The sequence below is a fragment of the Thunnus maccoyii genome, chromosome 14 (assembly GCF_910596095.1).
Source record: "Thunnus maccoyii chromosome 14, fThuMac1.1, whole genome shotgun sequence".
Classification (NCBI taxonomy): domain Eukaryota; kingdom Metazoa; phylum Chordata; class Actinopteri; order Scombriformes; family Scombridae; genus Thunnus; species Thunnus maccoyii.
The window spans coordinates 20,961,901-20,986,249 of NC_056546.1; the positions used below are offsets into that span (position 1 = coordinate 20,961,901).

A 24,349-nucleotide genomic window follows, 5' to 3' on the forward strand; every position below is an offset into this window, starting at 1 on the left:
TACATCATTACATCATTACATTTTCCTCTAATCCAAAGGCTGTAAAAACTACAAATGCCTGTTTTTGTTTAAAATCTTTATATGAACTGTAACTCCCCCTAGGTCAGAGTTTGTTTGTTTGTTTATTTTTTTACTTTTCTTCTGCAAACCGTAAGATGAATATTTTGATATTATATATGACATATTTTTATGTCAATAAAGAAGAAAATGGAAAAAAACAAAAACAAAACATGAATGTTAATGTAATTAAACTGATTTATTGATTAGGATATAGAAGGAAGTAATGATAAGTAAAGTGTGTAAAGTCTGGCTGAGTCCATTTGCATGTGTTGATATATTTACCAAGTGACATATTTAAATTCATTAAACCAGCAACTTATTTTTGTAATTTATTCTAGTAGAAAGGAAAAACTGAGAATTTTAAAAACACAGATATCTCCTATTTTAAGAGATAGTCTGCCAAGTCTGTATAGGCTATCATCCAGCATAAGACATGAGTGAAAAAAGATGAACAGTTTCATCCACATTGGTACAAAATGTACAAGGAGTAGGATCAAAATTAAAGCAGAGTATTTATGGAAACTTTTAAAGATTTCTGTCACAGGACAAACAGTAGAAAGCTTTTTTGGTGTGGAGTTTAATTCCTTAAACCCCAGTGGCCAGTTTGTGTAGTGTGTTGAGAAAGTGAGAACAGGTCACAGGTGAGATAATTGGATGTGAAATATGCTGCAGGAGGGCAGCCTTCTTTCTAAACCAACAAAGAATTGAGGAGAAAACAGGCTCGGGGACTGCTGGGGAATACAGGCTGTTAGGTGTGCTCTGTTTGATTTTGATCAAGCAATGGCTTCAGTCCGTGTAGCTGTCCGAGTCCGTCCATTGAACAAAAGGTATGGGAGTTACAACAATTAGTTTTTGGTTTTAAAAATTTAATTGTCTCTAAGATGTCAAATATTCCACTACTTTTCCACAGAGAAAAGCAGTTATCATCGAAGGTCATAACCCACATAAAAGGGAACAGCTTATCTATTCATAAGGTATTTTTGCCCAAAATGAGATGCACTGTATTGAAGTAAATTATTTTTTTATTAAGATTGGGCTGTTCTTTTGATATTCTAGCCTTCACCTGTTCAAGAGGATGAGCTGAAGGACAGAGGGAAGATCTTTTCTTATGACTTCTCATATGATTCAACTGACAGAGGAAGCCCCACATTTGCATCCCAGGAGAAGGTATCTCAATTCTTCTCTTTACACCTTTTGCATAACTTTTTTGTATTGTAGTGTACAACAATGAATTGGTTCATGGTTTGAGTTATCTCTTCTTTTTTACCTCCTATTTTAACTAACTTTATCTGTTCTACTTCAGATTTTCCATGACTTGGGGTCTGATGTCCTGAAAGCTGCATTTGAGGGTTTCAATGCCTGTGTGTTAGCCTATGGCCAAACAGGCTCAGGAAAATCTTACACCATGATGGGTCATAAAGTAAGGCTTTCTTTCAGCTTTCTCAGCACTTTTACTAAGGTTTAAATGCATTTTTATCTTAAAAGGTAGCTCTCGTATGAACATTCCTAGATTAAACTGAATATTTCCAACTTGCATGCCTAATGTGCCCTATAATCAGCCCTTCAATCACCAGGGACGCCCCCAATGTCACATATTCTCACCACTGTGAGCTTACATTGCAAAAATCCCAGTAACGCTAACCTAGTGTGAACACAGCACTGACTCTTCACCACATTAGATACTGACTGATGGCAGCCTCAACAGACGTCCCTCCCAGTCTCTCCATTTATCTCCATGTTTCTCCCCACTAATCAGAAAATGTGATGAGGGCAGCAGCCTGCAGCTTTTCTCTCCTCACCTTGCACAGCAATGGAAATTTCACATTACCACTGAGGTTTCTGCTTGTCTACCAGGAGACGTGTGCAAGGTCATCGGCAGAGCTGCTGTCAACATCCTAGATAATTATATATGGCTCTTAATGCTTACTATCTGTTACTTTGTAATTAAAACAAGGGCATGCAGCTCAGAGTGGAATTGCTTTTATGCTTCAGTAACTCCATATCAGATGAGCTGTTGTTGTGTTGCTCAGCAGTCTTCACATGTGCTAAGTTGTGTTCACAGCATAGCGTAGACATCCAAATTAAGAGAACATATTGTAATGGGAGTGTGTATAACTAGCGTTTTGTGATAAGAGTTCTAAATGCAACATTTTCTCCCTTTTAATGTGCCAGGAAGATAAAGGTTTAATCCCACGGATCTGTGAAGGCTTGTTCTGTGAAATATCTCAGAGAAGCACGACTGATGCCGTGTCATTCCGTACAGAGGTCAGGTGAGTGGCTATCATACATACAGTGATGCTCCTCCTTATCTTAAAGTGATAGTGCATGACTGTTTGGATTGAACTGTTTGAACATGCTAAAAGTTTCCAGTTTACAGCATTTTTTTTTACTCATGAAAGTCTTAGAAATTGTCAGCAGGTGGTCATATTTGTTGCTCATAAGCTTTGAATTTGTAAGGAAAAATGGTGTTCTAGTAACAGCATTGAATCCATGTTGTATATGTTGTGGGGACTGTGCATCAGGATATTTGTTATTTGCAGCTTTAGTACAAAATAGTAAAAACAAAATCATGATACCATAGTAAAAAAGAATAAAGCAACACATGTTGATGATTGTATTGCCAACCCAGATCTTTTAATGTAAGGATTAAGAGCCTGCTACTGCAAGCCTTTTTTCAGTGCCTCTATTATTTTTGAGTGCATTTTTCCAAACTATTTTTAATGTAATGGTAAACCCTAAATGCATAGTAGTAGTAGTAGTAGTAGTTTCAGGTATATCTTGACTGAACCCATGCGGAGTCAGTTGTTCAAACAGGTTTGTTTCTTGCCGTTCGAGACCAAACAAATTCAAACTCAAAACATTTGTTTTAATGTGACAAGTTTTAAGGGACAATGTAACTTGAGATACCATATAGAGATGGTACATCACAAGTATTGTCACTTCAGTTGCATTAAGGCCTCAGTTTATCCCTCATATCCATGATGCTATAATAACAAAGCCTCAAGAAAAAAAAGTTGCAAAAATATTCAGAAACAAAAACGTCTTATTCTCATTATCTCAAAATCAAGCAGATAATCACAGCACTTTACACATAAAACCCAAAACCTCTTGAGTACAACCAAAGGCATTGTGGCCATCAAAAAGGAGTGTACACAAGTAAAAAACAAGTGTACCCTGCTCTACTTTCTGCTTCCTCAAGCTGACAGTGATGTAGACATCCAGTCAGAACTAAGAATGACAAAGCATGACAAAGCTAGTACACATGTCTTCCAGTTGATGCAATAATGTTCCCATTTCTAAATGTGTTTTTCACCTCATAGCTTCTGTTTTGTTTGTTTCTGTGGTGTTGATATATCACCCAAAAAACTTGAGCCCAATACCTCTATTGACTATTTGTTGGTTATGTTGTTTAAACTGTTTGTACTTTGATACAATATTTAACCTTTTGGTTATGGCCATCTCTCACTTCTCCCTTAAAACCTCTAACTGTTTTTTTTTTTGGTTTTTTTTGTCTTTGTTGTCCATCCCCACAATGTAAAAATACATTTTGTATACTGTTAGGAGATGGTGGTAGTTGGAATCATATGTAACTGGCTTAATGACCCTCCATGTTTTGTTATTATAATAATGGCAGCTATGCCTTTAGCCATTTATCTAATTTTGTGACATGTCTGAGTTCTCAACACTATGCCAGAAAACAACCTGCATGGCTATATCCAGAGGATATGGTCTCTGCCATTTCATTACTGTCACGCTCTCGTAAAGCCTAATTGCTCCATGCCTTGTATTGTTTTTGAATCAGCCACTTAGACTATTCCTTTTGCTTCTTGCAAACACCCACCACAGTAGTGATTGAAGTGTTCTGCCAAAGCCTACTTTGCATACCAGTATGTTTGTTTATTCACTGCTAATGTGAGCAGAACAATGCAAGCACAATAATTTGGCTTTAAACCTACTGTGTATTTATTTTCATGGTAGACTGTGAATAGCAACTTGTTTTGTTCTCATTTGGTGTTGTGCCTTCACATATCAACACTAAAACTCTTTATTAATTTGTACCTTTGTGGCCCTGTGTGCAATCTGTGATTAAATTTGAATTTTGTGTTTGTGACTTGGCACCAGCTTTTTGGAGATCTACAATGAACGTGTGCAGGATCTCCTTAAGAACAGAACAACACCCACAGATAATGGAGGCTTGAGAGTGAGAGAGCACCCCAGGGATGGGCCCTATGTCGAGAGTAAGGGTTTAATTCTGTATACCACATCCATCTCAGTTGAGTTGAAATGCAGAATATTTTATACAGAAAACTGTTGTTTTTAGATCTGTCCAAGCACTTGGTGCACACCCACAGTGACATAGAGGAGCAGATCATTCTTGGAAATGCCAACCGCACCACAGCCAGTACGGGGATGAATGACGTCAGCAGCCGCTCTCATGCAATCTTCACCATCAACTTCACTCAGGTTAACTGCAGTGTTTAGTATCCTTGCTGCCATGTCTCATGTTGTCAGTATGAAGTATTGGGTTAAACATTTCAAAGTTTCCCTAAAATCTATTTGGATGTCAGTAAAGTCCATCCCTCAAGAGCTTTAATTACCCCCGTTTATTCGTTTTTGTGTTCTGAACATTTTTAACATGTTTTTTTCATCTTCAAAGGATTTTTTCCATCTTGAGTAGCACTTTTGTCGTGATACCGCCTATATGCCCAAGTATTCCTCTGTGATCTGTGAATTGCCTCTTTTGAACTAAACGAGGATTGCTCAGTTATGTTTTTTTCATGCCACAGGCGTGGTTTGATGCAGAGTTGCCATGTGAAACGCTGAGTAAGATCCACCTGGTAGACCTGGCAGGCAGCGAGAGAGCTGATGCCACACGCACCACAGGCACCAGGCTGAAGGAAGGTGCCAACATCAACAAATCCCTGGTCACCCTTGGCAGTGTGATCTCAGCTTTGGGTAAATGCTGTTAACAGCATGACTGACACACCATGACATAACATCTCCATCTATTATTGAGCTGACTGGCTCAATAATAGACGAGGAGGAATAACAATGGCATTCTATACGGGAACAGTAATTTTGTTTGCTGTAATCACTCCAATTATTTCAAAATGAATCATAGTGCGGGATTACTTTCCTAGTTTGTTTTACCACTCAGAATTTTTTTTATCATAGATTTTGCTATTTTTTTAGGAAAAAATAACTTTTGCTCTGATTGTGGCTGGAATTAAACTAGCTATTAATTCTATTGAGGGTATTAGCAAACTCAAGATCGTTAGTGCAAAGTAGTTTTACACTTTTTGAGGATTAACATTTGGCAATGACCCTTTTTATCTCCAAAATAGATCTATAGAGCTCTGGGATGAAACACTACATATCTTATTGGAACCCTCATGTCTCTGAGTCAGTGTTGTTTTTCTGTGTGACCTCCCAGCTGACCTCAGCGTGAGAGGACAGAAAACAAAAAAGAAGAGGCAGATCTTCATTCCTTACCGAAACTCTGTGCTGACTTGGCTACTTAAAGATAGCCTGGGTGGGAACTCAAAGACCGCTATGATAGCAAGTATGTACTGTTAATCTGAACTCTTGACACCAAAACATTTCAGGAAATTTCCCTAAAGTTTTTGTGGCCTCTTTTTTTCTGCTCTTGAAGTTGTATTTAAAAAATGAACAATATAATGTTAACCACATAATACTCTTTTTGTTTTTCATGTTTTAACTCACTCCTGTGTACATTTCTCCCGGGTGATCTCTCACGACAGCCATTTCTCCTGCTGATGTGAACTATGGGGAGACCCTGAGCACATTGCGCTATGCCAGCCGCGCTAAAAACATAGTGAACTCTCCCACAGTGAATGAAGACAGCAGCGTGAAGGTGATCAGAGAGCTGCAAGAAGAGGTTACCAGGCTCAGGATGCTGCTAGAGGAAGCCAATCAGGTCCATGCTTATGTTCAATCTTGCATAAAAGACCATCAAGAATACTACAATATGTTAAATTGACGGATATTATTCAAAGGTTACGTTGAAGGTTTGGCTGTTTTTTCACTACTACTCCAGGTTTCCCGCGGGGAGCTGTCTTCCTCTGTGAACGTAGAGGAGGAGCTGCATCAGAATGAGGCAAAGGTGAGTCATCTGCCAAAAGGAGAACAGAGGTGTTTTGATGTGTTCCTCTGTAAATAATGCACATGCTGTTCCTGCAATGTCCCCCAGGTGCGAACACTGACCAAGGAGTGGACCAACAAATGGGGGGAAACTCAGAGTATTCTGCAGGTACAGAAATGATTCATGCATGTATTAATGTTTTTTTTTAAATGTAGTACTGAATGAAAATTTGAAAATCTTTTATATATCTGTGAAGTCTTTATGGCTTTTTCTTTGTCACATGCATGTATGACTAAGTCCAACAGATGGTCTAGGCTCGTGGCCTCAATCAGCCACCTCCACAGCAATTTTAGAGAATAATAGGGGCTTGAATCATCACTTTGTCAGTATCAGTCTGTTGTAAGAAAAGTGTATTTTCCCAGAGGCTAAGTGAGGCTTTGTGTAAATTTCCCAGTGCCAATACAAATTGTTAGTTTGATTCACAAAAACTTGGAATGTTTGACTTTTGGACATGAGCTAGAAGACAGTAACTGGAGATAATTGCCTGATGAACAGCTTTGTTCCAGCAATCCAGTTTTTTTTTTTTTTCATCTAATCAATAGTATCATAGAAGCATCTTAAGACTTACAGTAAGCCCCAATGTTTTGCCATCTGAAAGTTTTCTTTTTTCAGTTCTGCAAAGTTGGGATGAAGTGTTTTTTTTTTTAAAAAGAAAAAAAAAAAAAGTAAGGCACCCGATGTTCAAAGTTATATTTTTTGATCTTAGTTGTTTATAGACAGACAGTAGTTTGTTAGGTGCTCTTGTTGCTTATGATTTTTTTCCTACGTTGTTTTCTCAGCCTCCTTTTTCAACTTTGTAATATGTCATAACACATTTGTATCTCACTTTCAATCCCAAAATCCAAAGGTGTATTCAGTGAAATATTATGTAAAAATGACACTATTTTAAGCTTGGCGCAGAATGATATATGCAGGCAAAAGACAAGGCCACTGAGTACATAAAGTACGATGGTTTGCTTTATTAATTTTAACACTAACAATCATCAACCCAGGAAGCCTCCAGCAGCAGTTTTGACAGACATTACTGTTTGCAGTAAAGTCATCCTACCAGCTGGTGTCACTGCAAGTCTTGTGAACAGCCAGAGCCACTTATTGGACAGCAAAGGGTAATGAGAGTGGAGTCAACCTGGCATTTAAATTTAATTTTCCATCTATTTAGATTCAAATGGCACGCAAAAGCTGAGTTCTTATAATGATGCTGAAGTTAGTGTGTGACGGCATTCAGGGAGTCTTGAGAGAAACAGAACAGACATGCCTTCTCTGTAAGTGGCAGCATCCCCACAAAACCCCAAGCTGCCTCCAAAAAAGCCAGGGTTTGCCAACCTAGAGTTTACACCCAACGCTTTTCCTCTGTTGAATTTGTGCCCAACCTCCCAAATAACACCAAATGTCATCTGTTTGGGACTCATCGTATTCAGCCAAGTAGCCTGTTGCATTATGCATTGAACTGTGAAGCATGCCAGTCGTGAGAATTATGGATTGACTTCCTGTCTCTATCATACACACTAGAAGTATATTCTCTCTAGCAACTTTTGCATGGATTTAAGCTGTTGTGTTGATCTGGCTGTGCTGATTATTTTTTTTGAAAAATGTCTCAGAAAACATTTGTGTATTCTTGAGTTGTAGTAGCAACTAGTGATCCTGTACCAGAGTATATTTCCCACAATCTGACGGCTTTTTGTGAAGCTTTACATTTAAGAAGACTTTATGTAAGGACGTTGAATACCGGACACGTGAATGTCGTCTACCTGTGTGTGCTGAGTAATTAACATTCTATCTTGTATGGTGGTTAGCAGGTGACATTTAGTGGCTTGACAGCCCTTTATTCATGACAGTGTATTGAAACTCATTAGCAGCTGTCACTGCTCCTAATTAAGAGGTCTTGATTATTGACATATGGCACTTTCGTCTCTGACTGTCCGGCATATTAATTAAAGTTACAGTGTTGTAAATCTGTTTGCATGTTGAAGCGGTGATGACTTTATGCTCAGAGGCAAAATCGTCTGTTTACTGTCAGAGCTGAAAAATATGGCTTATTTACTGCAGGACTGTGCCCATCCATGTAAACACCTGTTATGATGCATGATACAACGTGACACCTAGGCGAAAAGGCCACTGTACTGGTGACCAGCAGGCACACGGATGTTGCTGAAGCTCTAAGTGTTTGATGAATGACTTTATGGATTTGACATTTGTCTTCCTGTGCATTTGCATTCTGCCCGGGTGAAAAATGGTAAGTGAGATTCCTGCATGGATTGCTGCACAGACATTAGAGAGGGTGTCTTTCCTCAGCTTAGTATAGAGAAGCACTTTCGCACCCTGTTTGAAGTCTGCCATTTCAAAATTCTGCACACGTACTTGACAAACAAAAGCTTAATCACTTTTGTGGAATTTAGTGAAAGTTTTTTTTTTTTTTTAAACTAATGCCTTCAACTTGATTTGTTTTAAGTAAACCGGATATGCTGATATAATCCAGCCTCCATGTTAAAGTTTAAAGTGCTGTATATGCTCACTTCATAAATTCAGAACAGTCTTCTCAGACTCTTCAAGTCTCATATATTTTTTGTGTTAATTTGCTGAGCGTTAGATGGAATTTCTGCTTGGGCCATTAGGAGACAAGTTGACCAAGAGCGGTGTAAACAGAGTTTTGAATTCTGTATTCAAAGCAGATTTAGAATGCAAAGTTATTCATCGTCAGCTTCCCAGATTGGTTACAGGGCATGTGGGAATGAGAAAGTAATTAATATAAGATGGATTCCAGAGCAGCCTCTTACCAGACAGAGACGGCAACAGATTGAGAGAACAAAAAAAAGCAGGAAGAGGGTAAAGTGAAATGTTGTCTACTGCAGGGGTGTGTATATATATACACACACACGCACGCACACACACAGATTTGTGAGTACTCCTACTGCACGAGTTGAGTTGCATTCTGCTCCCCCAGCCACCCTCTCAGGTCCCCTTGTAACACAGTGTGGTGGGAGGAACCTCCATTTCAGTAAGATAAAATGAACCACAATGTTTCTTTTGATCCTGGTAGTCTTTGTATTTCCCAAACATGCAACAATCAGCACAAAGACATAACTTAAGCCTTCAAATGCTCTGAGCCTTGCTCTGTTTAATGTCAGTTTACTTCATACTGTCAGCAGTTGTACATCATATTTTGTCATTATAGCTTTTCATGACCTCTACATATTCTTATCAGCAGCTTTCTTTTAATCCTTCACATTCTTTTCTTAATTTAATAAAAACCAATTACGCTGTTTGAAACATATGATGAATACATGTTTTGTAGGTGTCTTTCCTGCCTACAATGACAATCTTACTACTAAAAATCTTACTGCTAAAATCAGTTCACAAAGCACACATTAACCAATGTAAGTGGCAGTGAGATGCGTAGCAGGAGAATTTTTTTTGACTGATTAGGGGCCCAGAAGAGCTTTTCTCAGGATGATTCCCTCTTTAGTTAAGTTTTAAGTACATGCATGGCAACATGATGGCTGGAGCACATATCAGTCTAATTACACAACACATTTATATTACAACCAGAACAAGTTTCTGGTTGAGATTCTGCTTTTACATGTAGCACACACAGATAACATCAAGGGAAGGTTAAGAACCGGAAAGGCTTGCTAAAAAGATGCCAGTTCTTTTCTGTGAGTTAACATACTGGAATATAACCAATCACTGCAAACAAAGGGTGTCATGCCATTTTGAAAACTGTCCATGTAATTGCCTTTCCTTTTATGCGTCACTCATTGTAACTTTGTAAAGAATAGGGACATAAATACAGCTCATTTCCAGAAAATTAACCTTTATAATGTAACAGCAATTCAAATTTCTCTCTTGTTCTGACTTCAGTGCCTACTTATCTGTTCTGTTGGCAAGTTGCTCCACTTGACGAGTCTGATGGGAAGTCAGGAAAGAATGATTGGTTGGCCTGGTATGACAGTGTTTTGAAATGCATATTAACCAAGTCGGGAACCTGAACTGTCAAAGCACTGAGAAAAAATCCATTAAAAATTCAGCCCAACCACAGATGATGGATTTTAATGGAAGCCTAAATGCTGCCCGAGCCTGGCTGCTGGTCTAGGCCACAGTTAATTACAGTATGTTCACCAGCTGCCTCAGTCTGAAAGACTTTTTTTTTTTTTTTTTTTTTTTTTGTCCTCATAGCACACAGACAGACTGACTGACTGACTGACTGGGTGTGGTGTGAGGAGCAACTTTCTCTGGCATGTGTGCGAATGTGAGGAGAAAATAAGAGTATCTCTTCGGCTCTTGATGTCTAAGGAAAGTGACACAGTGCATTAATCTGCTGGGCTGCTCCTCACCTCTAATGAAGTCTGTGAAGAATCCCTTTTAATTAAGTACAGGGGCTGGGGTCGATGCCTCTCCTTCTTCATTAGAGAAAAGGATTTCTCCCATCTCACAACTGCCAATGAGTGAGGTGGTGGTGGACACGTCTCTCTCTTCATGGTCCAATCTATACGAAACAGAGTAGGAGGAGGTTGAAAGAGAGGAGAACTAGTTTATGCAGAGTGTTGCCTCTGAATCCTTCATATGTGAGATTTTCTGCTCTGCCTCTTGGGGAGGTACTTATGATAATCCATGGCAATGTGAGGCATTAGTCCACCAGCTTAACAGAAGAAGACTTCTGATAGGGCCACTCATACTTTGGTAGACTCTGGGTTATTGAACCACAGCCACTTCCCTGGGAGGAAAAGGTTATTGGCCTTAAACACTTGCTCAGAGAGTTAAGTTTCTCTTTATAGCTTAATTCAGTGTGTCTTTTGAACCTAGCAGGTCATCCGAGGCTAAACGTTTCATTTCTTGTTGAATAATTGCCAAATTAACTGCTCAACAAACTCACTCCGTCTGCAGCCTGTCTGGTCTTTTCTTAACTCCTTTTGTACCTCTTTAGTCAAGTTAGAAATTAAATAATACCAAATGACATTTCAAGTTAAATGAATATCACCCCTTGACAGACACATATGCTGTAAGGTGGTGTGACTCATGCTTTTACATTTCCTCAGCAACAATTGTTGGAGGCAGTGAAGCGATGTATGGAACAGATCAGAGGTTTAAGTGTAGCTGTCGTGTGCTCTAGAAATGGCTTTCAAGGATTAAATCAATTTCTCTACTACTTATCACGTTTCTGTAGAGAGGTGCTGTACTGCCATTAAATCCATATTTAGCAGGGATTTCTGGACAAGCTGAATGGATTTTTTTTTTTTTCATGTGGACATTAATTTCTGATTTTTGAATTGTGTAACTGTAATGTTGCTATATGTGTGAAATATGGACATTTAAGTGTTTCTTTTTTTTTCATTTGCATCCTGAGATCTGGCATTTATGCAAACACAGAACATGTCATACAGGGAAAAAAATTGAAAATGCCCCTATGAAATAATCTCTTATAATGATTCATTTTACCCCAGTTATTCACTTTGCTCAACAAGTAATGCACTATTGATGGCTGTGTAGCTTGATGCTTAAGCTACCGCATGGCAGGCTTCCACTTCACGTGAAGCTATAAGCCACATGAACTCACTTTGGTTTGACCTTTTCATACAATACTCCTTCAGACACATTGTAAATGACATGGAACTAGTTTGAAGAAGTTTGTTGCTGCTGCTATCTAAAGTTGATATACTTTACAAGCTTGGGAGTGTTTTTAGTAGCAACATACAGTGTTGATAGCCATGTGTCAATAAAGGCAACGATGCATGTTATACATCCCACCTGTGTGTATGTGTGCGTGGGCGGTGGCAGTGCGTCTGTTTCGCTCGGTGAGCACAATGTACAGTTTGACTCTCGCCATGATAATCTGAATGATTTATGGTGTCTCTCTTGCCGTTAGCCACTCTACTGCTTCATGGCGACACATGGTTGGAACGCCGCTATTCTGCTCGGCCTTCAGGCAAGGAAGAGCAGTCATAAAGAATTCAGTTTTCTGCTGGTTGCCATTAAATGTCTGTCAGCATTTTTTATTTTATATTGTGTGCCATTCCTGCTACAGGCTATTGAAAGAGGTTTTTTCACCCCCTCACAGAATATTTTCTTGTGTCCCGTAGGAGGAGACGGTGGCTCTGAGGAAGGAGGGGAGTGGAGTGGTCCTTGACTGCCAGTTACCTCATCTGATAGGCATCGATGAAGACCTGCTGAGCACTGGCATCATCCTCTATTATTTGAAAGTGAATAGAGCATTTAGACTTAGCATAATACACATTAATCTGTATTTTTCTTAGAAATCATTACCAGCCAAGGTCCACTGCTTACACTAATTGCCTCCAATTTCCAAACAAACATCTTACTTACTGTATCATGACCTTTGAATCTCCACGGTAGGATGGCAGAACCTTGATCGGGAGCAACAAAACATCATGCAGTCAGGATATTGGTGAGTCGGGGTCACTATAGTATAGTTACTATAGTACAGTTTCCATTTTATCCATTGGACTGAACATAAGCAGTATTTCTTTGTATGCTTTTATATTAAATTGTATTGCAGTCCTTCGTGGGCCTGGACTCTGCAGTGAACACTGTGTGTTTGAGAACCGTGCTGGGAGCGTGACTCTGATCCCTCAGGATGGTGCACTGTGTTCAGTGAATGGCTCTGTGGTAACTGAACCCTGCCAGCTGACTCAGGGTAAGCGTTCTGCAAAGCTAATATGCTCCTGATTATTCTTTAATGAACATAAAGGGGGTGGGGGGCTACCAAAAAAGATTTTGTTCTCAGATGTACAATTATTAAACTAGTGGGAGCCAATAATGCTTTCATCCATTTTGAATGCAGTGATATTAGATCACTGCATCACATCTGCAAATGAAAAAAACACTTTATGTCCCTGGCTCCCCTATGGCAGCACACTCAGGGCATGAGTGGATTGTGAACACAGCTCTCTACAGGGCAGATGCCATTTCTCTTACTAAACATTTTGAAGGGCGAGAGGCCCCGGACAAAGCTCCAGACAAAGCCCCAGGCCCTCCATTTAATTGGCAGATGGAGTTGATAGGGCCGACAGGTTTGAAGTGGGCCAGAGCATTAACCTTTCAAAGGACAGAGCCAAGCCAAGCTGAAACTCCTGCCCCCCTGAGCAGACCCTGCTTGCCGGGGCTGGGAGCTTTCACTGCTTACTGCCTCCTCATCCACACTGCTTTGCTTTTGAGAGATAAAAACTGCACACAGAATCAGGCAGCGCAGGGCCTGGCTATGCTAGTCTCTTTTTATAACCATTTCAAGTTATCCAATATCCCCTTCAGAAACGGCTGCATCTGAAGCTATTTTCTTGAACAAATGATAGTAATTTTCAGTCCAACAGCAGCTGGAATCCATCACAGGCTGCCCTCTCAGGTGCTTTGTCACTCGTCAGAAGTCATTAGTAGTAGCAAGATTAGTATTTTCTGTGCCGAGAGAGGAGGGGGAAAATGGGGAGGAGACCTCGAGAAAATCTGTGGATGTGGCCATATGAGCTTGAGTCTGATATATAAACCTTAATATCACTTCAATTCTATAGCTTTACAAGACTTCTCAAGTTTTCCTGGACCATTTTTCTCAAGTAAATCATCCCCCCTGGTCTAGGTCACTGCCAGTCATATTGGGAATTGTGTTCTTCATGGCAATTCATTCACACAACCACAGCAGAGAAAAATGTAGGCTAACTTTTGTGCCGTTTGTCAAGTTTTCCCCAAGTTCAGTGCAGAGACAGTTCACTGCAATCCCACAATAACAGGAAGATTCCCATGGCCAAAGTCTTTTGCTCCTTGTATGCATTATAGATGCTGTGCCACACCTCCAAAGGTTTTCTTGCAGACTCTCAGCACCATTGCTGTCACTGGCATCTCTTTTGAAATGCATCACATTTTCCTTGAACTGGTCTGTCTCAAATTGTAACGTCTGTCTCAGTGGATGGTACAGCCTTTGTACCAAGTAGTTTGAGCTTGTAAGTGAGTTGATGATTTTTCACTTTTCTCATGCTTTACCCCTTTGTTTTCCCCTCAGGTGCCATCATACATCTAGGGAGAGGAACCATATTTCGCTTTAACCACCCCACAGAAGCTGCCCAGCTCAGAGAAGAACGCCAGGTACAGACGGTACCCAAAACCGCTGCAGACATACTCTCTTATTGTGTTTTTAATATTCTGCTGTTTTTTATAAAGCTGAAGGAGCATCTTTTCTAAAAAGACGCTGCCTCGACTGCATTGTCTGCTGTTAATTTTGTAAAAGCAAGTCAGCATCATGCACAAGTTTGTTTCCATAACTACCAGCTGTGATACCTGCTACCTTCAGCAAACACAGCTCATGTTGAACTCTGATTCACACTGAACTCAGAAACTTGACAACAGCACCAGATTCTTTCTGATCAGAATAAAAACTACTGCTGCCACTGCTTTTTTCTGTCTATTTAGCATGAAACTCTACTCCTTTTGTTCTGATTAATTGGCGCTCAAAAAAGCGGCAGACCGGCACATCATCAACAATCTCTCCACAGTGCTAAATTAGAAAACCTCTTTGCTGACCCTAAGAGAAGGCCAGGTGCAGCGTCTTTCAAAACTGGCTGCTTTTCGTCCATCTCGCAATAGCTCCCACTTGGCTTTCATGCCTTTTTTTTTTTTTTTTTTTTTTTAAAGTAGCATTGTGTGAATTCACCCTTGTCTACCTAAGAAATTGCAACCAGTGTTTTCTCACCAATAATTTGTTGGTGTTAAAGTATTCTTGAGAAGTTTGGCTTTTGTAAGTTTGAGCGCTGAGTGGGTGTAAGAATAAAAACCCAGAAATGTGCTGGACCAATTAAATTATTTTAAATTTACTAAACAATCATGAAAAATGTCCTTTTATGAATGCATTAATACATAAACTTTGACAACATAACTTTGAGATTGGAAAGTCTTCTGCAAATTGCTCTGGAAAGGTATAACTGTTCTATTAATAGGAATAAATGTCAACAATTTGTGTAATTGTTCATTGTTACAGTTGTCTACCGCAATTGTAAATCATCACAGCCATTTGTCTTGTTGTTTAGATCATGTGTGTGCAATTGAAACATGATGTGTGATATTAGGATAAATACAGTTTAAGGAACATTCCAAACAAAATCTTACCAAATTTATTGAAAACTACCAATTAGTGGAAGGATGCAAGAAAAGTACATTTCGGTCAGTCATATAAAACAGAAGACATTTTTAGTGAAGTTGTAAGTCTGCTTTGAGCAAGTTGTTCTCACAAAACTGTCAGCACTAGTGAGGGAGGTCAGAAAGAGGCCTTTGGACACTCAGAGGGAGCTACAGGCTGCTGTGCTGTAGCTGAGACAGGGGACACTGTGCATACAAATACGGTTGCCTGGATGATTCACTACTCAAAGCTTTATGGCAGAGTAGCAAAGAGAAAGAAAGAAACCATAACATGCAACATACTTTTTACAGGCACTGTATATGTAGATTACAGATGATCAAGCCTGTTGCTTTTAGACCTTATGTTAATGAAGTGACTAGAATATGTTGAGGTTACAGGCCTCTCTCTGGAAACGAGCATTGATATTATGAAACTATGACAATTTTACTGTGATATTCACTCATAATGAATCTCAAAAAATGAGGTTCTGGTCTTTCTTCTCAGTTCAGTATTATCATTATACTGAAAATTACTTTTAGTATAATTATATTTAATTATACTTTTTAAGCATTCCCTCCTGTGTTTTAAACCATGTTATGGTGCAAAATGATTCATATGCCATTTTATACACACAGCTGTACTTCTAGTTTTTGACAGCTTTCTACTCGCTGCATTATTGAAAATTGCACACTATTACAGCCAAGTAAAGCACAGACATCCAGGTCCCACTGGGGTTCCAAGAGGAGTCTTTGCCATTCATTTTTAACATTGATTCCAAACGAGATGGTCTCAAGAGTTCCGCATTCGCTCAGTCTGAAATGTGCTAGCACACCCATAATGACGTGTGTGACTTGCTTTAAAATAGTCTACTTCAATAATAGCAAATTGTATAACATTCCCCTTTATTTCAGACAGTGTTTTTAACAGTGCTCAAGATAAACTGTAAAACAATATGGAATCACAAGGAGGAACCTGGTTGAACATTACAGCTGTTCTCTTGCCAGTCAAAATGTATGGCCCTTTCTTTTTAGGGGTACATGATCGTTTTAATCTTGTTTACCCTCATTTCGGATTAGATTTTAATATTTCTCCAAATACTGAATACATACGGTGTATACACTGCTCTAATTACACCACTGTATAATTGCAAATCTGCTGTAGGCTGCTCATTTCTCACAGATTTTCATTTCACAGTATTGTCTCATTCTGTTGTCCGCAGAGCAAGCTGCTGTCTGCCTCCAGCCTGTCCTTGACTGACATGTCCGAATCTACCGAGAGTCTGACCAAGGTGATGCTGCAAAATCCAGGGTGAGGCACGTGTAATAGCCCTCTACACTCTGTGACCCAGGCCTAACTGAACCCACTCCACCTCAATCTCTGCTATGTGCCTATTTATTGAACAGCATTCATCGGGCGCATAGACCAAATCAAAGCCATAAATTATGGCAGGATTGCTGTAAAGAGAAGAGGGACCATGCAAAAATCTACCCTGTAGTGTTTCATGCTGAGCCAGTGGAAATCACGGCAGGTGAACTGCTCTGTGTCCCATTTCTAAAATCATTGTAGTACACTGGAAGTTCAGCTTCCCAGCAAATTCCCAGAATGTAATGAAAAAAATAACAACAGGCTTTTCTTAATCTGTGTTCTCATCTGTACTTATTTTCTCGTGGACATGTGAAATGTCATCAGTCATGGCCCAAGTATTGTCCACATTTAGGAAAGCATGATCCAAATGCCTGGAAGTGTTCTTTCCCTTCCTGTTTTATCAATTATCCTGTGGGAGCTGACTTGTGTGAACTTGTGGTAAACGAGTATCCCAGCATGCATTTGCATCAACCTGAGGCAATGATGAAGGATATGAGCCTGTCTCAATGCTGTTTTCATTTTTGTTCTCTTCAGAAATAGATGTGAATATTTTATATACAAAATGTATACTAAACAGTTGGTAGAGTTTATTCTTATTTTTCACTTTTTTTACATATAGCCTACCAAACTCTGGAAGACATGTTAATGTGACATCTTTATCCCCCAAAATCCAATTCACTGTCTAGTGATTCACTTCCTGCTGAAGTAGTGAGCAATTTGAGACACTCCCCTTGTCTCTCATGATCTGATAACCTTGATGTTTTACAGCATGTGGAGCTGTTTGACATGTAATTTCCCTCACAGTGCAGTATCCTCAGAAAGCAGCGCTTCTGTGCAGGTGATTCATAGCTCGTTTAGTCTGATACTTGCACCCCCTTCTTGATCTTCTGGTTTTGCACTGCTTGGTTTGGATATGAAAGGGTGAACATGCATGTGCATACTAAATAGAGGATTACTTCAGGGCGACTATCAATTGACTACACAGCTAGAGTTTTCATTATCCTACGTCAGGAAAACTGGGTTTGTGCATGAAACTGGTAATATAGTGTGCAGAATATCAAGAATGGAAGTCAGTAGGAGTGAGTTGTGGACTGAGACATCTGTAAGTGTTGATTACGGATCAGCAGTAGGACTGTCAACTGTTTTTTCCAGCATAGAAAACATACAATACACACAGGCAAACGAGGGCGAACAGAACTTTAATTATTTGATTCCTCTCTTGCTCTCAATTTTCACTGACAATGCAGCATAAATATTAAATGTGCATACACCAGATATTTTTCAAGTGTTTTTCTCCCTCTCATTTGGCTTACTAAACCATCATCTGTTCAAGCTCTGAAGATGGGCATTAAGGGAAATGACCTTTTTCACCTGTTGCTAAGATATGTATGCCATCCTTATTCCACTTGCTGTTCGCATAACTCAAATTCCCTCACAGCAAGGACAGAAATGATTTTTCAGTTTGCCCAATCATCTTGGAAATAACCCTCAGTGGTAAATAAGAGAAAATTATTTGAATTCAGACAGTGGCTGTGGATATCCACGCAACTCAGGGTGACATGGGATATTAATGCAGTGACCTGCAGTTGCTTTAGGGGGTGCTCCATTCCACCAAAAGAAACCTGTCTATCATCAGATACATCTGTTGGATCACAGACTTTCTCACTTGAGAGTCCAGACAGGAAGAGGGTAAATGCATTAGTAAAAAGTCTCACCTGCTCCTACAGCACAGGGAATGCTTCACATTTTTGTATTTATTTAGATCTTTGGTTCATTTATCTATCTATATATATGGATTCATGATGTCATGATGAATGCTATTTTTTTCAAGTATGCACAAGTTGTAGAAATCCTCTTGCCATCTGCAAGTAACGTGGATGCAACATATCTGCATAATGTTGCAATAACATTTCATTTCAAATCATTTGTTCCCTCTGCATTTATCAGATGCATTTGGAGAAGTCTCTGAAATGTTGCGGTTTTACTAACTAGTTATGTAAGTATTGAGTCAAGAATTTCAGATTTTGGAGCTGTGTGTTCAGAGAAGCTTAGAAATTGGAATGGTGTGGTCACTGAAAGTGGCATTGTAGCTTCCCATAAGCTTGCTAATTGGTAGACTGACAGTCATTTTTTCTAATGGATTTGTTTATTTAGTTGATCATATAAACATTTGGGATATTTGGTTGGGGAAACATTAAAATAATGAATGTTCAAACCCTGTGCCTAGTTTGGAAACTTCCAAGATACAAAGGAAAGAAAGTGCTATGCTTGTCTGTTAGCATGGATACATGCTTTTTGTACTTCATATGAATTCATGACAGGACCCACTTCTTACCTTCTAGTCCAAGTAAAAGGTGGCCCACTGTGTTTGATTCAGTCTTTATTAAATGGACTGTGTAACAGAGACACTATGTCGTAGCCAAGCCCAAATTCAGTTCTTTCAAGCCAAACAAGTCTGGACTCTCAGTGATGGAACAGGCCAGCTGGTGTTTGACCCTCATGGCTTTTAATGGCCACCTTTAGCTCTGAAAGCCCCTCATCTGACAACCCTCTCAGTATCCTCCATCTCTAGCCAGAAGGCCAAGTGCCAGCTTTAATGTTTGCCTTCTCTGACCACCAACAGGCTGTTAGCAGCTTGCATCTCCTGAAATGGTGTTTTTACACTGGTTAACATCCATCACTCTAGGAGTTACTGTGCCACTTACCACCTCCTGCCACCAGCTTTAGTGCAGCTAGAACGATCTTACCTACAAACCTATCTATCTCTAAAGGTTGTGATTTTTCTTTTCTTTTTTTTGTTTGCCACTTTACTTTCATTTTAGTCAAAATTCTCTGTGCTTCTTTCAAATATCTGGGTTTGAGTTTCATCACAGTTCACAGCTATTAAATGAATTGGAAAAGTACAAGAAATGTGGTATGAGTGTGTTAAAGGGTGCATATGAAAGCATATAGGACTTTTGAATATCATGTGGACTGCTTACCTCACGAAAAAAAAAACTTTGTGGGTGTGCATGTATGATTGATGACTAGGCGGATGGAAGAGAAGCTCAACCAGCAGGAGGTGGAATGGCAGCAGGTCCAAGACAGCCTGAACAGACGCAACCGGGACATCAAAAGACTTTCAAAGGAAAACAGTGGGGCTCCCCATAAACACAGAGCAGATGAGAAGACAAAAGGAGATGAGATAGAAGTGACTGGCAATGGGTAAGTTGGGAGGGAGGTGAACTGTGCTCTCCCTGGGTTTGATAATGAATCTGTTGTTGTGTACCAATTTTGTTCAGTCATTCCACAGCAAGAAGACTGTAAACCTCAGCATATGAGAGGTGTGCGTGACAGGAAAAAAAAGTGTATGAACAAAATTTTGTCTGCTTCTTACACTGGGCATCCCTGATAAGTGTTTCTCAATTTACTCATGTGAGTAGACAAATATTACTGAGTACAGGACATCCTCTGTACTGATCCTCAGGATCTGCAAAAATCCTTTAATCATCACAAGGACCTGCACTGTGTCCCTCTTGTTGATGCTGTCAATGCATTAATGCTCCCACTTTTCCCCCTCGACAACCTGCCGCAACACACAAAGCTCCACCAAAGCCGCTGTTTACTGTCAGAAATCATTCTGAGCTGTATATTTGGTTTCTGCTCCCCCCTCTGGAGTGCTCAGTATTGTATGTAAATCCTCAAATCAACATGCACAAATTCTATTTAATTTCACAGTTAGTAGAGTGGCTCTAATCTCATCCAGCCATTTGGGCTGTTTGCTTTTCAAATCTAATGGATGGTTTTTCTCTGTGTGTGTGTGGAGGGGGGTTTATTGCAGTCTTGTCTTTTGCCTGCAAACTGTTTGAAGTCTCCAGTGTCACCCCACAGCAAATAATTAAATTTTCTATTGAAAACAAAGAGCCTGGCAGCATGTATACGAATATAAACACAGCTGTATTGTGCATACGCCTCCTCATATCAAGATGCAATTTTAGTTTTCTAAAATGTATTATTTTGTTCTTGTATCTTAACTGTGTCCCTTTTCAGCCAGATGGATGTGCTGGCTGCTGGGACACATGAATCCAAACTGCCAAGCAGCTCTCCTACATCTGTCACAACAGACAAGCTCACCACTACAGTATGTATTCATATTTTTGTGTACAGTTACAACAAATCACATTATTTATTAAATGTAATAGAAATAAGGATTTAAACAATAAACTATAGGTTGTTTCTGAATGGAGGAAATTGCTTTTAATAGTTTTTAAGGAATTTAATAGAGCTAAAGCACAATATGCAAATAGTGACTTTGTTCTGCAGTTTCTGTTTATCGAGACATTATACCGCCACTGTGCAGCTCAAGTACAAGTCCCTTTTTTCTTTGCAAAACAGAGCAAATGTCAATACCTATCCCCTCGCCAGCCAGGCCCAATACAGATTTTTATGAGGCATGAAATGCTTTTTTCCCTTGGCTTGTTCTGTTTGTTTATTATGCACATATTTAAACCCTATTACACTTTCCTGCAGGGGTTTCAAAGAAAATGACACTCATTTTGTGAAAGCACATTGCAATGAGAGCACTTTTGAAATATTTCTGCTTATACATGTACCTTGTTGTTCATCACTCCATTTTCCCCTGCATATCTTTATGTATTCATATATAATTGAATACATAAAGATGTTTGTGGGGGGCTAGGGGGAATTTTTTTTAATTTCTCAATATTGGCAGTAATTGTTTGTAGTAAATTGCATGCAACAAACATGATTCATGAATGACTGTACAGAATCTTTTAAAGTTTTATTTCTTCTCGTTTCTCCTCTTCTCATCTGCCTACACAATGTAAACTAGGCCATACCTGGAAAATATCCTGTTCCTCACACTAGTTTTGAGTTGGATGGAGACACACTACAGGGTGGGGTGACCACCAGAGATGGCCAGGAGCAGGAGAGGGACTTGTGTCATAAATCAGGGCCAGAGCTCATGTCTGAGCAGCTGCAGAGGAAAGCTGGGAGTGGGGCTGGAGTCGCATGTTATAAGGGAGAGGAGCTGTGGTCAGGGGATGCCAGCCTCCAGCAGACAAGTGTCCTGGGCCCGGGTGATGGATGTGGCATGAAGCCAGAGGGGAATGCTAACGAGATCCAAGGTGTTGTGACTGACTGGTACAAGGGGGGACCTGGCTCTGCTGGGAGCTCATTAGGCAGCATGTCCCACCTGCAGAGAATAGGAGGAACTCGCTCCACATCTGTCCTCCCACAGATCAGCACTCATTCTCAGCTCGACAAAAAGCCTCCCAGCAGTCAGGCAGCCCGCTGTCCACCTGACGAAACTGCTTTCGAGGGCCAGTTTGGCTGTGAAGAGATGGATGAATCTGCAGGTTTGGAGGAGATCCCGGACATGTGTGTGACAGAGACTGCAAGAGTTGCAGTTCAAAGCTCAGGGCTGGGTTCTTTGCTCAACAGAGTTTCTCGGATTGTCCAGGATGCAGGGCGTCACCTTTGGAGTTCTCCACAATCACAGCAAGTCAGAGAGGAGGGAAAATTGCCTGTTGGGGCCTGCTGGTCCAGTCATGTTGTCTCCCTAGTCAGGGAAAGCAAGGTCCTGTCTGTAGTGAAGAACAGCCCTGTCTTCTCCCTGGTTAAAGGGAGCTATGTCTTTTCACTGTTCAAGGATAGTCACATTTTTTCCATGGTGAAAGACCTACCACTCATACAGCACATCCAGACAGAGATAAATCAACACCTTCAGGCTGAGGAGGCAGCTAGAATTATTCAGGGCTGCATTAGTCCTCACGCCACACAACTCCCGGTCCTGTCCCCAACTCATTATTTTATCAAAGCAGAAGAATTGCCAGATGACCTGCAGCTAATCCCAGAAGGTATCTTGACAATGAATATGAGTATTGGGGATCTGCAGTTACCAAAAGAGCAGAGCATGGCTGATATTGACATAAAACAAGGAGACAAAACAGTTACAGTGCTGTCACCAGTGAAACACACTAGTGCACCTGCAGACAAGGATCAGGCATTGGAGAATTCAGTGACTGTGCAGAACAAAGATGACATCCAAATCTTCTGTCTAACATTGATAGAATTTCCTGATGACCTTGTGAACCTGCAAAATCTTCCGATGCAAGACCTGATGGTCTCTCTGCAGTCTGTTATTTCTACCTCAGTGCTCACTTCCCAGAAGATTGTAGCTCTCTCTTGGCTGAATGTCGCTAAATGTAGCCAACCTGAACCCTGTCCTGCGCTCTTGATCCTGATGGAGACAGGCCTTTATACGCTGACTACTGACTCTGGGCTCCTGGTGCTGTTCCATCATCTCCCCTTGTTGCAGCTGAAGGAGGTGCAGATAGGCTTAGCAGGTCACAGTCTGCGTTTGACGGGGACTACAGAGGAGAGCATCTTGGGTCTGTACACCAACAGCCAGGAGCATACCAAAGAGCTGTGTTGGGCCATACTTGGTGTCATCTGCCCCGATGACAAGAGGGTCTCTCAGCACCCACTGCTCTGCGGAGACTTAACGAGGATCTCTCTAGACTGGCAGGCTTATTTACCTGACCTGCTGCTGGATGCTGGTTTAAGGGTGTGCTGCCAGTTTCAGAAAAGTCTTACAGATCTGGTTTACCTCCTTCATTGTAACATGGATCAACAAACAGTCGCTCTGGGAGAGGTGCAGCTGCTACTGTACACAAGTGTAGGGGTGTGTGTTAGTTCCAGTAACCGCACTGCGGCTTTGGCCCAGCTTTTACTTACTGATACCCATCTCGGTCTGGTGCAGGAGGATATTGTCTTTCACCCGACCCCATGCTCTGTGATCATAGAGCCCTGCCGTCCCCAGTTCCACGATTTAACTCTTCGTCAGCGCTCAGATGTGCGCTGCGTGCTGGTGCATGATGAAGACAAGCGTGGAGCTGTCAGACTGGATGTAATCCTTGCAAATGTGAGGGCCAGGGGTCACCCTGAAAGTGCAGCTATCCCACCTGCACATGCTTCAAATTCATCTCTGCATGCAGAAGTGTGGAAATTAACTTTCAGTTGCTCCGCTGAGGCCACCTGCCTGATTAATCACTTGTCAAATGTCTGATCAAGGACTGAACAGCCGGTAATGAACAGCCCAGCTTGAAAACTCTGACTCACAGGGAGCAATGGCAAAAGTGCATCCCAACCAGACAGTGTTGTCACAGTTCACTGTGACCAATTTAGAAGTTTTTGTATTGATTTGTTTTTATATTAAATGACTTAAGTACTTGAGAATTTGTCTTTAAAACACTTTAATTTCTATGTTTTCACAATGTTAATGTTCTTTACCCAATACCTCACCAGTAATATTGTCATAGATGTTCTTAGTTTAATGTGGGATGTTTTAAATTAGGGGTTGAAGGTTCAACATTGAGGATTAAAATCATGTTTGTAACTTTGTTTCATGGGCATTATAATATATATTTTTAAAGATTTTACATTATGATCTCAATGTCATGGTTAAGTTGTATATATGTATGTCAAGTTGTGGTCAATATCAAATATATTTTATGTAAGAAAATAGATCTATTGAGGTGGATATGTGTGAATATGTTTTGTAAAAATAAACGGAAGGTAAATCCACTGCTCCTCTGGAGTTTGTTTACCACTTAGAATGCAGATAAGCTCTGATAGTTGAGCTTTTA

General features: G+C 40.3%; 1 protein-coding gene across 3 annotated transcripts; it reads left to right on the plus strand.

Moving 5' to 3' along the window:
* Positions 1 to 316: 316 nt before the first annotated feature.
* kif16bb (kinesin family member 16Bb) lies at positions 317 to 24,287 on the plus strand. Of its 3 annotated transcripts, none has more exons than XM_042434186.1 (20): positions 317 to 887; positions 971 to 1,034; positions 1,117 to 1,227; positions 1,364 to 1,480; positions 2,233 to 2,330; positions 4,183 to 4,298; positions 4,382 to 4,524; positions 4,848 to 5,016; positions 5,495 to 5,623; positions 5,823 to 5,998; positions 6,119 to 6,184; positions 6,272 to 6,331; positions 12,298 to 12,417; positions 12,572 to 12,623; positions 12,735 to 12,872; positions 14,226 to 14,308; positions 16,555 to 16,643; positions 19,731 to 19,904; positions 20,734 to 20,820; positions 21,532 to 21,686. In XM_042434186.1, exons 1-20 carry the CDS (start codon positions 841 to 843, stop codon positions 21,602 to 21,604), a joined length of 2,112 nt encoding a protein of 703 aa, XP_042290120.1. In that variant the 5' UTR covers positions 317 to 840; the 3' UTR covers positions 21,605 to 21,686. The 3 variants fall into 3 exon arrangements, with proteins under 3 accessions (XP_042290120.1, XP_042290119.1, XP_042290118.1); XM_042434184.1 differs by having other exon boundaries at positions 323 to 887; positions 20,730 to 20,820; positions 21,532 to 24,287; XM_042434185.1 differs by lacking the exon at positions 5,495 to 5,623 and having other exon boundaries at positions 322 to 887; positions 20,730 to 20,820; positions 21,532 to 24,287.
* The last annotated feature ends 62 nt before the right edge of the window (positions 24,288 to 24,349 follow it).